The following is a 14841-nucleotide window of genomic DNA, read 5'->3' on the forward strand; positions in this document are numbered from 1 at the left end:
TATATCGGATGTTATATTCTTCAACTTAAATAATCCTTTCTTACCATATGTTATATAACCATTGTGGTGGACCGTTACAAAATTATCAATGGGAATAGTTATTTTGAATCTTTTATAGTGTCTTTGGTTATTCAGTTGGAGTTAATTCTCGAGGACATTTGCATCAAATCATTGGATGTTATTTTGACTTGAAGAGTGGCAAATGTTATGATTAATTGTCAGAAATCTTGTATTAATATATATCCACACATTAATTCTGAAGTTTAAGCTCCTAAATTATAGTTTTAGATGAGTTTAGAATATGATATTGCTTGCAATATCATTATATTAGTTTTGTGAAATTATCCGAATGCTAGTCAAATTGATCGTATTCCTATATCAAAGTTGGTCAAACACTGATGTAAAATTGTTATTCCCGGATAACAATATTAATTATAATTTAGGCTATTCATATTTACAGAATAGTTTATTAATAGTATATTAGTTATCACCTCAACAAAACGGCTTACCTTATTACAATAGACTCAACATCACTATTGACACTATGTTTTCGATCTTATGAGACAAGGATTTCACTAACTAACACGTTGATAATTGAGACAATTCATTATCTTCAACTTGCACTATTGTTATTAGAACAGCATGTGACAGTCTTATATGGCCACTGATGAAAGAAAGAATGAGACAAAATAAAGGTATCATCGGCTAATAATAATGATAACAAAGTGATCCGATCCCGTTCGATGACGCGGGGGCAGATCCCCTGTTAAGCATCGCACAGGGTGAGCGAATCCTCAGCGGACGATAGCTGTGAACCCTGTCCCTGCGGCAGCAGGGAAGCCGCACCCTTTCTCATCGGACAGCGCGACGTCGTCGGTTTCATCTGGCTCCACGGGGACGTCGGTCGTGGCTCGCTTTGATTGGTGGCCCCATAACTCATCTCCTTCCCTCCTCCCTCGGGCATTGGGAGAATCCGCTGCCCCCTTTCCCGGTCCTCTTTTAGCCCTCCCGGTCACGTCCAAAACCCTAATTTCCTCCGCGGATAAGAGGAACGAGACCCCATTTCGCATCCGGATCCTTGCATTTGCCTATCCCATCCTAGTTTTCGATCCATTGTCTCGCCTCTTGGTCGGATTCACGGTGGCAGGGGAACGAACCGGTCAATTCGGATGTGAATCAGGTCGTTCTTGGCGGTGAGGATGCGAATCCTGAGCGCGATCAGGATCTCCAATAATCTATGCCTCCGCGGATGAGATGCCTCACCGGCTCGATTCCGAAGAACCCACCCTCTAGGAGATTGCTAACTCCGAGATCGCGACGGGTTCAATTCTTCACGCCGGACATGCTAGAGACCGTTCACGAGATCGCCATTTATATTCACCGGTTCCACAACCTCGATCTATTCCAGCAAGGGTAAAGCTCTGCATTCTACTTTTCTGTTGAACTTTGTGGTATGAGGTGAATTGCGAGCTTATTAATCTGGATTTTGAGAGTAGAATTTTAATTTTCTTATGTTTGAATAAGCAGATGGTATCAGATAAAGATAAGCGCAAGATGGGAAGACGGCAGCCTGGAATCTTGTGGTACTCCGTCCAGAGTTATTCAGTATGAAGGTACCGATTTTAGATGAAGCTTTTAAAATGTTGTTGGTTGTTTGGTGCTACCTGGGTAATCACTGGACGTCAGATATGTGATGGCCTAGGTTTGCTATGCTTGACACAAGTAGAATCATTATGATGTTACATGTGTTTAACGGGTATGAATACTGTTGTAGTATGCTTCTGATAAGTAGGGTGTATTAGCTGCAACCGTTATGGATGAAGATGTGACGGTGGAGGGAGAGGTGGCACCATAGAAGTGGAGGACGAAGAGGTGGTGGAGGAAAGGAGGAAGGGAGAAGGCGGTGGAGGAGGAGAGGAAGAGTACCAATGCTAGAGCTGGTGGCTACGAACGTGGGCGGCAGCAGACGGATACAGTGAGGGATGCACGTGATGGTGGACACAGATGCCAGCAGGCACAGGGGCGAAAGCACAAAGTTGAACTTGGGTCTTAGGGTTTGAATTTTTGTTAAAAAAAAAAAAAAAAAACTGAGCTGGCTTACCACCCAGTCTAGATCCATTATTGGGGCTGAACTAGGTGGTAATCTCGGTTCACATATCCTGAACTAAGCAGGAAGCCCAGTTCACAGACCTTACCACTTGGTTCACAGGAATTGCCAAGCGGTAAGCCTTGGATTGCTCGAAATTGGTAATTCATGTACCGGTCAGTGATCGGACCACTAAATTCCGGCCATATCATACCAAACTGGTCGAAATTGCACTTTATGTCTAGAAGATCTTTTTTTCCTTGAAATCCTATATCCCAATGGTTCAATCCTAATATATTAGATATCTTCTCAGATATATACGTGGATACCAAAGAATCAGTTTTATTTAAATCACGAAACCAGTATCTGATCACTTGAACTAACTGAAATTCTAAACAAAAAAAAAGCTAATATATCCAAAGATCCATATGAATAAAGTCACCATAATTCAGTCTATTGGACTTAAGTTAGGACTAACTGACTTCCATTTTGCTTAAGGGTAGTTTTTTGGTGGATTAACAGCCATCCCATGACAGCGTGGAATTATCGTGACCCAAATAAGTGGGTGTTCAGGCATGGTGCTGGTAAAGTTCTATTAAACTTTGTCTCCAATTATTGTTACCTTAGTGGAATTCTTGAACATCTTTAGTCTGCGATAGTAACATTTTTATATTCTTCTTGTTTACTTCTTCTCCTCATGCATGATGTTTCTGCATCTCTTGAATTGACATCCTAGGTGTATTTTGCAGCTCCCAATATAGTCTCAGATGATATTTTTGCTGTTTGGAGGATCGATGATGCTGATCATAGTTTCTTTACCCATCCATTCAAAATCAAATATGCTAGACAGGATGTTCCTCTATCTATCATGGTGTCTTTCAATTTTGCTACAGGGAAATATGAGGTTGGCAGCATCTTTAGTGACTCACTTGAGGTGAGATCCGTTTGTTTGCATTTTGACACCTTTGTACTTTAATTTCCAGAGACCAGCTAGTTCTGCGGCAATACTAAAGTTTGAGCTCATGTATGCTCCAATGTTCGAAAATGGGTAAGTCAAAAACATAATCACACTGTGAGATTTGTGCTAGCTCTATCTCTTCTCTATCGATCAATTCTTATTTGTAGTGGTGATTTTCTTTGCAACGACAATTTGAATCTTCTTTCGGTTCCTTTTACAGCAATGAAATTCAGGCCTCTATTGAAATGTTTCCAACTGCAGTCCATGAATTCAGGATTCCTCCTAAAGCACTACATGGTCTGCATTCATACTGTCCTGTTCATTTTGATGCTTTCCATGCAGTGCTTGTTGATTTAAGTGTGCACATTGTTTTCCTGAAATCTGGTACCAGCATACAAGAGAAGGTATCAAGGTTTGTGAAAATTTGAGTTTGTTCTTTTGTCCATATGCTAAAATTTACTTTGCTCTCTAGTATGTTTCAATTGATTTGAATTTTGAAATGCCAGTACTTCTCTAATGGTGGAGAATATTGCTGATGAATATTACGGATCCAATCAGGTAAGTGCCCTTCGACACAAAAATATAACGATCCTTTATGTTACCTTCTCAGATCTATTCTTGGATTATGTAAAACTTTTTCCTCAGATGCATATGACCATTGATAATGATGCATTCTAAAAATGTTTGTTTTTAGAATAACAAAGGATCATCAAATAACAAGAAAATGTAGCATAACACTTGAAACATGGAAGCACATCTGAAATAAATCAAATGATTACATCTTTCTAGATTTTTCATTCACTCATTTAGTTTTTTATAATCAGATTATGTATATTTCCAGTTTCCTATATCCAAAATTATGTGCATATGATCTTCAATGATAATATTATATAAATGGATACCTTGGCCTTTGTGATTCAGGTATCTATCTTTTTATTGTTGTCCTGACTTATTTGTCATTTAAAATCATTAAAACCAAAGGCATTTGGCCACTGTCAGTATTAAAAGCTAATGATAATTTGTTATAGGTTTTTCTTTCCACTCCATCTTCTACTCTGTTATAATTAATGCTTCGTCTTGTTTATGCAAAATTCAGTTGATGCTTAAATCACTTCGATAGGATGTAATTTAGCGGCACTATATGAATATGAATGCCATTTCTTCAATTTTTCATATCCATTTGGGTTCACTCCACTCTGATAGTGTCAGAAGCTCATACTAATCATCAGCTGTCTTTTGTTTTAGAAACTACCTCCTTTGACTGCTTTACTAGAGTACTAATGAGCACTTTAACTGGATATGAGTAATTGCCACCTCATGAATCTGCATCATACAAGCATATCAAACAATATCGAGACTCAGTTGCTTTTTGGCAACAGTTTTATGTTGATAAACATTAGATGATGCTTACCTTGAACTCATATGCTTTAAAATCGAGAAAAGAATTTGAACTACCTTTCAACCTTCATATTGCAGTCTTAAAATTTTTGACTTGATTTGACATTTGGTTGCATATTTCTGCTTGTCTTGTTTAGAAATCGTCCTAATTATGTTTTGCATTGATCTAGAATAATTCCCTGCAACCATTAAATAAAATTGTGCATATATCTGTTATGCTTTTGCTTATATGTCCTACATATAGCTAACTTTGGTATCTTTTCAGATATTAGGTCAAGGGTGGAGCCCAAAAGCAATTGAAATTGTGAAGTCACTGTTTGTTTCACGTGAGATACTTATGGAAGAAATAAGAAACCTAAGCAAAGCAATTGGACAAAAAATTGATGATTTACATAATGCTGACCTCAATCTTGGTAAATTTGAGTTTATTGGTTCTTCATTGAGAACTGATTTATCTACTGCAAACACGGGCATTTCTGGGTCAAGTATGGGTGTTGGACACTTAGCTGGCATGCTACAGAATATTCTGGAGGTGCTTGTTTTGCTGCATTTCAGCAGTTTATTGCTTTTGAGCATTTTGGAATTCTTATTTTTTTGTAAAAAAAAATTCATTATCTAAGTTCCTTTTCAGTTGATATCTATATTCTTATGCAGAAATCGAATGGCACTGTCAATTTTGAGAATGATGTCATGCTCTACTCTTTGTCCAAGGAAGAACTGCTGGATGTATATTTCACAATGGGAAACCAACTCTCTTTTTTGTGGAATACATTTTTGAACTTCCATAGGTATTCCACTTTTGCTAATTTCTCTTTTACATATTGGTTAATACAGTGAACATTTTTACCTTTGGAATGAACTTTTCTGAACTATGAATGTGATATGCCATTAAATTGCTTCTTTTACATTGTTATTCATCAACTTGGTTTTGATATTTGATATGCAAACCTCCATTGCCACTTCAACAATCCAAGTTTTTAATATATGCATAATGTGTATATCAGTCTCTCCTTCATATTGAAAATTAGGTCCATGATATTGAAACTCATTTATGAGAACTCGTCTATTCATCTTAATTACACCCTGGGTTTTTCTCTTAATATTGCTAAAGCTATATTTCACATTATCCATTCTTAGTCCTACTTAATATAAAATCTTTAGCTTCTAAGGTTTATTTCCATTACTTTAGAATAATCCCAATTGGACTTTCATCTTCCAAAAATATTGTCTGCAAATAAGACTTTGGGGGTCAATCATTTATATAATCAATAAGTTCGTTGATTTACCAGCACAAAAGAGTAAGGATATAATTTTAATGATTAATCCTTTAGTTATAGAAACTTCTTTAGATTCACCCCATTTGACTACTATATCAAACATATCTTTTATCATGTCAATATAATTACTAAATACACATTCCTTTTCTAAAATCACCACGATAAATCCCTAGAAATTTTACCACTGGCTTTTTTAAAGTTGTAAAAATATATGAAAATATTTTATCTCTTTTATATTTTTCCATTGGTTGTCTCAATAAATAAGTAAATTCTATGGTTGATAGTGTAGGCATAAAACCAGACTGATTCTTGTTATGCATCTTATTCTTCCTTCATTCACCTTTTCCTAAGGTTTTATAATATGCCTTGTTTTAGTCCCTCCATAGTTGGAGCAGTCTTGAATATCTCCCTTATTCTTATTTAATAAGTACTGAAAGATCTTCATTAACCAGGCATTTTTTGAGTTCTCAAAATCTTGTTAATCTAGTTCATTTGGCTCTAGGATAAATAGAATTGCAATACTTGAACATCTCCATGGTGTTTGGGCTATGGATCGGAAGGCAGAATGGTCCATATGGATGGTTCATTCGAAGATTGAAGTTCCCCACCGGTACTTGAAAAGTGGAGCTGATGATTCTTCTCACCATAATGCACTTGGAAAAGTAGTAGGTGTGAGGAAGTCCAATGACGAGGTAATAATGTCCTTTATTAGTTTATCAGTTACCACATTTTCAGTGTACTTGCCAAATAAATGTTTTGAAATACTGAAGATATTTAAGTGGTTTGTTTTCTTTTATGTGCAGCCAGCTCAAGGTGCAACAACACGCGCTGAACTTCACCGGAGAAGTATTGCCCAGATGAAAGTGAGATATCATGATTGCTACAACGTTAGTGCTAATTTATTCCTGAAGATTCTAAATTTCATATGGTGTATGCAGATAAACAGCCACTCAATTCAAGACATGTATATTTTTGGTGATCCTTCACATGTTCCTGTTGTTCTAGTAGAACAACATGTCATTGATCTTCCTAACAATTCATCCTTGCATAGTCCGGATCCAAATGATGCTGCAATACCTACTGGCCCTGGTAAAAATGTTGTACCCAAATTCAGTTTGGGACCCAAAAGAAATTGTCGTGTACTACGAGCAGTTGTGTTTGTGCATGGATTTCAGGTGTGTCCCCATTCGCACTGGCAGTTAATTCCTTATATGCCTGTGATGTTGTAGCTTCCAAAGTTGACATGTCATATAAATTAGTAATTTTACTTGATGCATCCAGTAAGTTGTACTTGTATTGATGGCCCTCTAGGTTCCCACTGCAGAATCATCTAACTTTCAACAAATTATTATATCTGTATGGGCATAATTATGGGCCTCCTTTCAATAAAATTATTTAATGCATTCCTCCTGAATTTATGACAAAAGATTCATATAGCCAACCTCAAATTGTTGAGACTTGATTCCTCCCAACTGCAGTTCGCAGGATGTCTGATTGTATTTATTTAATTGTCATATGCTTTATTTTAAAAACCAGTTTGGCAATTTTCTGCCTCCTTAGCAGCTCCGTTGCTATTTTATCTAACTCATCTTGTTAAAGCAGGTATAAAGCACATAGTCTCAACTCTCAACTGCTAAACTTTTTTGTTGTATCACTGTGAAAAGAATGTAATAGTTCACAAGTATTATTTCTGTCCATTATGAAAACTTAGAATCACTTTTGAATTAGTATAGCCAACAATCTCGTTTATAGGTTTTTTTGCAGAACACTTTTACCACTGAAATTTGTGGTATCGAAGAACTCACATTTGAACACTCTTCGGATGTTGTTTGCCTGAAGAACTACTTTTTCGGCTAACTATTATATGAAAGGCACAAGAAATAGTAGTTTAGAAGTATTTTTAACTGATATTACCAATTTCCTTGCCCATCCACGATTCCTGTTTGTCAATGTCCAATTGGTGATTACTTATGAAAGTTATCCTAATATATTAAGATGATTTACTTTAGTTATCCTAATGTAGAAGTTATTGTAACTCAGTTTCTTACTTATGGAAGACAAACATATTTAGATGTGATAAGTCAACATTTGGTCGGTCCGCCACTGGTGCGGCCCGTAAGCTCGCGAGGAATTCTCTGCTTTGGGCGATAGGTGTACCTGCATGGTTTTGCCCTTCTAGAGCTCGTGAGCTCCAAAAGGCGCTTCTGAGGGTAAGGGTGATCCGGTGGACTTACGAGCTCTTGATTCCCCTACTCCTTAACCAATGTGGTACTAAATATCCTTATTAGTGCTCCCTCTCGTAGGGGAGCCAAGGGCCCAGGGTCCTCCTTCTAGTGCCAATTTGATATGTCAATATTTGGTTAGTCCGCCATTGGTGCAACTTGTAGGCTCACGAGGAATTGGCCACTTTGGGCGATGCTGCATGGTTTTGCCCTTTCGGAGTTCGTGAGCTCCAAAAGGCCTCTCTGAGGGTAAGGGTGACTCGACGGACTTATGAGTCCTTGGTTCTCCTACTCCTCAACCAATGTGAGACTAAATGAGCCATTGATTCCCATATGGGTGGGAGCACTGATAAGGATATTTAGTCAAAGGTTCTAAATACCGTACTGTATTGGTGTACTGATCATCTATCGGTATGGTACGTACCGAGCTTTACCGAGCACACCGACACATGGTACACTAAGGTGTACCAATATACTGCCTATACCGGTCCTCTATCAGACCAGTACGTACCGCTCGTATCGAGCGATATGGTATGGTATTGTAAACTATGATTTAGTCCCACATTGGTTGAGGAGTAGGAGAACCGAGGGCTTATAAGTCTGCCGAGTCACTCTTACCCTCAAAGGTGCATTTTGAAGCTCACAAACTCCAAAAGGGCAAAACCGTGCGGGTACGCCCACTGTCCAAAGCGGACAATTCCTTGCGAGCCTACAAGTCACACCAATGGCGGACCGATCAAATGTTGACTTATCAAATTGGTGCTAAAAGGAGGGCTCTGGGCCTTTAGCTCCCCTACGAGAGGGAACACTGATAAGAACATTTAGTCCCACATTGATTGAGGACTAAGGAAACTAAGGGCTCATAAGTTCGCCGGGTCTCCCTTACCCTCAGAGGCGCTATTTGGAGCACACGAGCTTCAAAAGGGTAAAACCGTGCGGATACGCCCACTGCCCAAAGTGGATAATTCCTCGTGAGCCTACGGGCCGCACCAGTGGTGGACCGACCCAAATGTTGACTTATCAGTTTGGCATTAGAAGAAGGGCCTTGGGCCCTTGGCTCCCATAGGGGAGGAAGCACTGATAAGGATATTTAGTCTCGCATTGGTTGAGAAGTAGGGGAACTAAGGGCTCATAAGTCTGCCGAGTCACCCTTACCCTCAAAAGCATCTTTTAGAGTTTACGAGCTCCGAAAGGGTAAAACTGTACGGGTACGCCCATTGTCCAAAGCGAACAATTTCTCGCGAGCCTACGGGTCGCATTAATAGCAGACCGACCAAATGTTGACTTTCCAGATTAGTGCTAGAAGGAGGGCCCTGGGCCTTTGGCTCCTCTACAGGAAGGAGAATTGATAAAGACATTTAGTCCCACATTGGTTGAGTAAGGGAACCAAGGGTTCATAGGCTCGTTGGGTCACCCTTACCCTCATAGGCGCCTTTTGGAGCTTATAAGCTTCGAAAGGGCAAAATCGTGTGGGTATGTCCATCGCCCAAAGCGAATAATTCCTCGCGCGCCTACGGGGTCGCACCAATGGCGGACCGACCAAATGTTGACTTATTAGATTGGCACTAGAAGGAGGGCCCTGAGCTCTTGGCTCCCCTGTGGGAGAGAGCACTAATAAGGACATTTAGTCCTACATTGTTTGAGGAGTAGGGGAACCAATAGCTCATAAGTCTGCCGGGTCACCCTTACCCTCAGAGGCGCCTTTTAGAGCTCACGAGCTCCGAAAGGACAAAACTATGCGGGTACGCCCATCGCCCAAAGCGGATAATTCCTCACGAGCCTACGGGCCGCACCAATGGTGAATCGACCAAATGTTGACTTATCTATATGTTATATTTCCTAATCCTAGTTCATTATGGAAATGGAGATGAAAGTCATGAAGCACAAGGAATGCCACCTACAATGAAACAAAAATTACATTAAATTCTATATGTTCTAATATTCTAGTTTGTTATTCACAATCTTTAAATTACCCTTGATCAGACTGTATCACATGGTATCTATGTCTCTGTATCTACAAAATGGCAATTTTTAAGGGTTTTATTTGCAAAGTGAATTTCTAAGTGACATAGAAACTTTTTGTATTGATTGATTAACCTTGTAGATTGTGACTTTGTTGACTCTGTACATCGTTCTTTGCCATAATAGGGGCACCATCTCGATTTACGACTTGTTCGGAATCAATGGCTTTTGATAGATCCTGGAGCTGAATGTCTCATGTCAGAAGCTAATGAAGAAAAGACAACAGGAGATTTTAGAGAAATGGGTCGAAGGTTGGCTTTGGAAGTGGTTGCCTTCCTTAGGAAGAAAATGGATAAGCTTTCAAGATATGGAGGCTGTAAAGTCACAAAGCTTAGTTTTGTTGGGCATTCTATTGGAAACATCATCATCAGGAGTGCCTTAACAGGTAATGATTATTTACTCGAGGAGTCATGATTATTTACTTGAATACGTCTTTTTCTGATATCTGTGTAGCATGTACTATTTTGCAGAGAGTGTAATGGGACCTTTCTTGAAGCACTTGTATACATATATGTCAATATCAGGGCCACATTTAGGGTATTGGTACAGCTCAAACTCTTTGTTCAATTCAGGATTGTGGCTTTTGAAGAAACTCAAAGGAGCTCAGTGCATTAATCAACTTACTTCTACTGATGATCCAGATCTTCAGAATACATTCTTTTACAAGCTCTGTAAGGTAATAAAGCACTAAATATTTTAATATTTGCAGGACTTGCTACACATAATATACTAAGTCAGACTAGATAGGCTTGAAATTTTAGGGGGTTTACATATCTATCCTTTCAGTGTTAGGAAGTAGTATATTTGTACCTACAAATTTAGTGTAGCATATATGTCCAAATATTGAGATCCTCCATATAAACCCGTTCCTTTAACATCCATCCAAAAATTTCAGATACTAATTATTGTTATCAATAGCTATCTTTAGTTTAAAAAAATAAAATACAAATACCTAATTTTTTTAATATTTATTTCATCATTAGTGTCAACTAAGTGAATTTTTAAAGAGTACTAATGACGATTAAAATTTTGAAGTCCTTAATTGAACAGTCACATGATGACAGACAGACAGCTGATGAAGATTTACTAAAATGGCATATATGCAAGTCTTTTGGGTTTGCTGGGATTTATATGCTAGACATATTTTTAGAAGTTAAAGACAATTACTGGCCTCGGAGGGACCTATAAGTAACTTTTCCTTTTTTTAAATTATGAATATTTAAGAATTATAGATAACATATTTTTATCAAAAACTAAACCTTGAGCAATTATTTGTCATTATTACTATATTCAGCAATTGTTATCCATCAGATAATAAAAGAAACTAATAGATATACACTATCTTCTACAGAAACTGTGGCCCTTGCTACAACTTTGCAATGAAAACTCGGTTTTCACTATTCCACTGTTTCTTTTCTACCTGTTTTAGTTTATATTTTCATCACCATTATAAACTTGACTAGTATAAACAGATGAGTGTAATTTGTTTGCCAGTTTGTGATTGCTGGTTGAAACTAGTGGTGATCTGCTCCGTAGTTTCTAACTCTCTATAATTTAAAGTTCTTTGCCGTGCAACCTAAGTATGTTAGAATTTAGATGTAGTAAGAGAGAAGAGAGAGAGTCTAGACATAATTGTCTCTCCCTTTTTACTGGAAAAATGAACATGTTAGCATGCAGCACTTGTTTTGAGCATCTCTTCCCATGTTAGCAACCTAAAAAAATTAAAGAATACTACCATGATGCATGCCTCAGATTTGCAGTGATGACAACATCATTTGAAGTCCACGCTAAAAGCTTCACTAAAGGACAGGTGAGTTATATAATAGTGTAGAACTGTAGATATTTGTTGTGAAATGGATTTCCTGCTTATCCGAAGGAACATGAGAAGAATGTTGTAGAAATCTTTGTTAAGATCTTTAGTACTGCTTCATTTCAAGATCGTTTTTCTCTGGTTCGTGAGTTGTACTATTCCAACTTTAAAATATCGTTTGAATAGTTACTTACCATCTGGTGTTTACTACCGCAATCAAGCACTGGTGAAATACACTTTGTACGACTCGATATACCTTTATTTTATTTTATATTTCATCATTGTTAGGCTGTTCATGATGGTAAACTGCTTAGTACCTTTGTACCAATCCAGCAAGTTTGTTGAAACCAGAATAAAACAAGTCTTTAGAATCTTGCTTGTATGTAATTTCTTATATGTTATCTTGTCATTTTTCAGCAGAAGACATTGGAAAATTTCAAAAACATTATCCTGGTATCTTCCCCACAGGTACTATATTCTGTAAAGTTCTTTCCTGTATGTACTAAAATTAAACTGGCAGCTTGTGAAAAAAAAGGAAACTTATACTTTCATAGGTTCATTCCAAATGCACATAACACTACTATTTTTTGTGCCATTCTTGAACCTTATCTTGGTCCTATGATCTATTGTGCTTTCTCCCACAGTAATGAAAATGTTTTGGTCTTTCACTTTTATCATAACCACTGTGTCATGCTTAAATGTACATTGTTAGAGTGGGTGCATTTAATTGAATTTTAAGACCATTCTATATGATTGGTCCCTAGAACCGTATATTGGTATATTTTGGTGAATTTTTAGATAAATGGTGTTACCGAACATCTAAATTTGCTCTTCCAAGCAAACCACTAAACACTTTCTTTTGTTTTTTCTCCTTTTCTTTTTCTTGAGAAAAGGTGACCTGATCAAAATTTGGCTCCTTTAACCCCTGATGGCTGAAAAAATAAGCAACTTTCAAGTTCTGCATTTGGCTACATTGTCTTATTTTGATTTTGTTTTCTGCTTGTATTTGTGTTATTTCTGCTGTATTGACAAACAAGGAGTACAGATCATTTCAATAAGTAGCTTATGCCTAGATTCATATTTGTTAAACAGATGCTGTTTTCTTTTTTAATGGCATTTATTTTGTTTTTCAGCTAAGGCACCATTTTTCACTGCATCAAAAAAATGTTTCCTCTAGCATTTTTTTCTCAGACTAGGGTTTTGAACAGCACGATCATTACATCTAGTCTAGGATTATTATGTGTGACAATGTATTTTATTGACAGAATTCTATGGGACAACTTTCTGATTGCTTTTATCTTACGTCTACAAGTGCATGCTCATAAAAGATGTCACGAGTTGAGTCGATAGGATAGCTGACCTATTTATTTGATAAGTCTGAACCAACAGCTTAAAATTTTTGGTCTCATGTTGATAATATGGTAGACCCACTCTAGTCTTATAAACCAACTCAAATCTGCACCCACTTCCAATATGGATCTGATTCTCCTCTTGTGGCTTGACATCTAATAAAAGCTAAAACCATAGCCCAAAATTATATTTCAGTATAATGCACGTCATGCATTGCCCAAGGGTGGCTCCTAATCCTTTCCTATTTGGGTCATGCTTAGTACTAGATATATTTATCAATTGTAACAACTCCTTTTCGTACGATAACTGACTCATTAGTTTGATAAATTTGAACCACTCCCATAATGCTCAATCCCAAACTAATAATGGTAGACCTACTCTGTCCCTATAAAGCAAACTCAAATCTCTTCCTCTTTTCAAATCTTCTCGCACTTTCATTAGGACTAAACTAGTATGTTTACAAATGAGTGCCCGATTGAAGTCTAACATGATGTATAAGTGGCTTTGGGAAAACATAGTTAGTGGCTTGTTGCAAACTCTGCAAACATAGTTTTATAATCAAAGTGGCAGAATTTTAAAATGTTAGCATGTGCTTTTGTGATACCTATTAACAGATTATGAGCCCTTCTGAATACTTTGATCTTTAACCCTCCATAGTGCCGAATTTCTTTTTGTAGCAAAATATCAAACATGAAGAAACTTGCTATTTATCATTTCTTCTATGTCATCCTGCTTCACCTCTTAACTTGTATCTGTTGATACTTGATGTTTATTCACATGCAAAACAAACGATTTCTGTAGTAGTTCTTTTAATTGGTTTCCTTTTTTTTTTTTTTTCCAGGATGGTTACGTTCCTTACCATTCTGCCAGAATTGAACTGTGCCAGGCATCGTCTTGGGATCAGTCAAAGAAGTCTCACATCTTCATGGACATGCTCAACAATTGCTTGGATCAAATCCGTGCTCCTTCATCTGAACGGAGAGTATTCATGCGGTGTGATGTGAATTTTGACACATCTTCTCAAGTGAGGAACTTGAATACAATCATCGGGCGAGCAGCACACATAGAGTTTCTTGAGACCGACATATTTGCAAAGTTCATCATGTGGTCCTTTCCAGAATTCTTCCTTTGACGAGTGCACTCGTGAAACAGCTTTAGCTTCTCGTGTTCTCACTTCTTTGTCATCCATTTCTGTTGTCCCCACTAACATTAGTGCAGCTGCTAATATGAAATGCTAAGAGGTCATTACGATGCTCTGGGAGTGAACACATGGAGCATCGAGCTGGAATGAAACACATAGGAGTCTGTTGTATAGTATCTTCATTCTAAAATTCATTTATTTCATTCCTTTTTTTTCATGAATGTACATGTAATCACCTTTCTCATATATAACATTATTTAATCTTTTTCCTCACAGAATTCTGCGAGGTTATGTAAAGGTAATATGCATCTGGTAAGTGTAAATATAATAAGCTGGAATTAGGAGTGTTTCATAATACTTGTGTTGTTCATCACGTAATTTGCAATTATATTCTTGTTTGCAATGAAATATTATTGTATTGCTCATGACGTGCTTCTATCATCAAAATCCCTATGAACCCTATATACATATTAAGTGTCACTTTGCGGCTTCCACAAGCATTAGAGTCCACAATTTATTAGAACAGGTTTGTCATTGTCCGAAATCAGTTTCCAGAAGGTGAGAAAACATGACATTA

The 14841-nt window shown here is 37.4% G+C and overlaps 1 protein-coding gene across 4 annotated transcripts; it reads left to right on the forward strand.

Moving 5' to 3' along the window:
* Window positions 1-795: 795 nt before the first annotated feature.
* LOC103987005 (uncharacterized) lies at window positions 796-14561 on the forward strand. Of its 4 annotated transcripts, none has more exons than XM_065135546.1 (15): window positions 796-1413; window positions 1528-1613; window positions 2836-2990; window positions 3070-3134; window positions 3265-3456; window positions 3551-3602; window positions 4708-4974; window positions 5097-5230; window positions 6222-6411; window positions 6523-6582; window positions 6658-6894; window positions 10090-10348; window positions 10434-10639; window positions 12194-12241; window positions 13965-14561. In XM_065135546.1, exons 1-15 carry the CDS (start codon window positions 1238-1240, stop codon window positions 14253-14255), a joined length of 2418 nt encoding a protein of 805 aa, XP_064991618.1. In that variant the 5' UTR covers window positions 796-1237; the 3' UTR covers window positions 14256-14561. The 4 variants fall into 4 exon arrangements, with proteins under 4 accessions (XP_064991618.1, XP_064991619.1, XP_009403464.2 ...); XM_065135547.1 differs by lacking the exon at window positions 13965-14561 and adding an exon at window positions 11716-11773 and having other exon boundaries at window positions 12191-12234; XM_009405189.3 differs by having other exon boundaries at window positions 798-1413; window positions 12191-12241.
* Window positions 14562-14841: the final 280 nt, after the last annotated feature.

This window comes from Musa acuminata, chromosome BXJ3-1 (assembly GCF_036884655.1).
Source record: "Musa acuminata AAA Group cultivar baxijiao chromosome BXJ3-1, Cavendish_Baxijiao_AAA, whole genome shotgun sequence".
NCBI classification, from domain to species: Eukaryota; Viridiplantae; Streptophyta; class Magnoliopsida; order Zingiberales; family Musaceae; genus Musa; species Musa acuminata.

What these genes read in the sequence shown, in the direction of transcription:
- LOC103987005 (XM_009405189.3), top strand. Translation starts at nt 1,238, where the DNA reads ATGCCTCCGCGGATGAGATGCCTCACCGGCTCGATTCCGAAGAACCCA. An exon ending in CAGAGTTATTCAGTATGAAG is followed by an intron (nt 1,614 to 2,835) that starts GTACCGATTTTA and finishes TGTATTTTGCAG; the next exon opens with CTCCCAATATAGTCTCAGAT. An exon ending in TGCTACAGAATATTCTGGAG is followed by an intron (nt 4,975 to 5,096) that starts GTGCTTGTTTTG and finishes ATTCTTATGCAG; the next exon opens with AAATCGAATGGCACTGTCAA.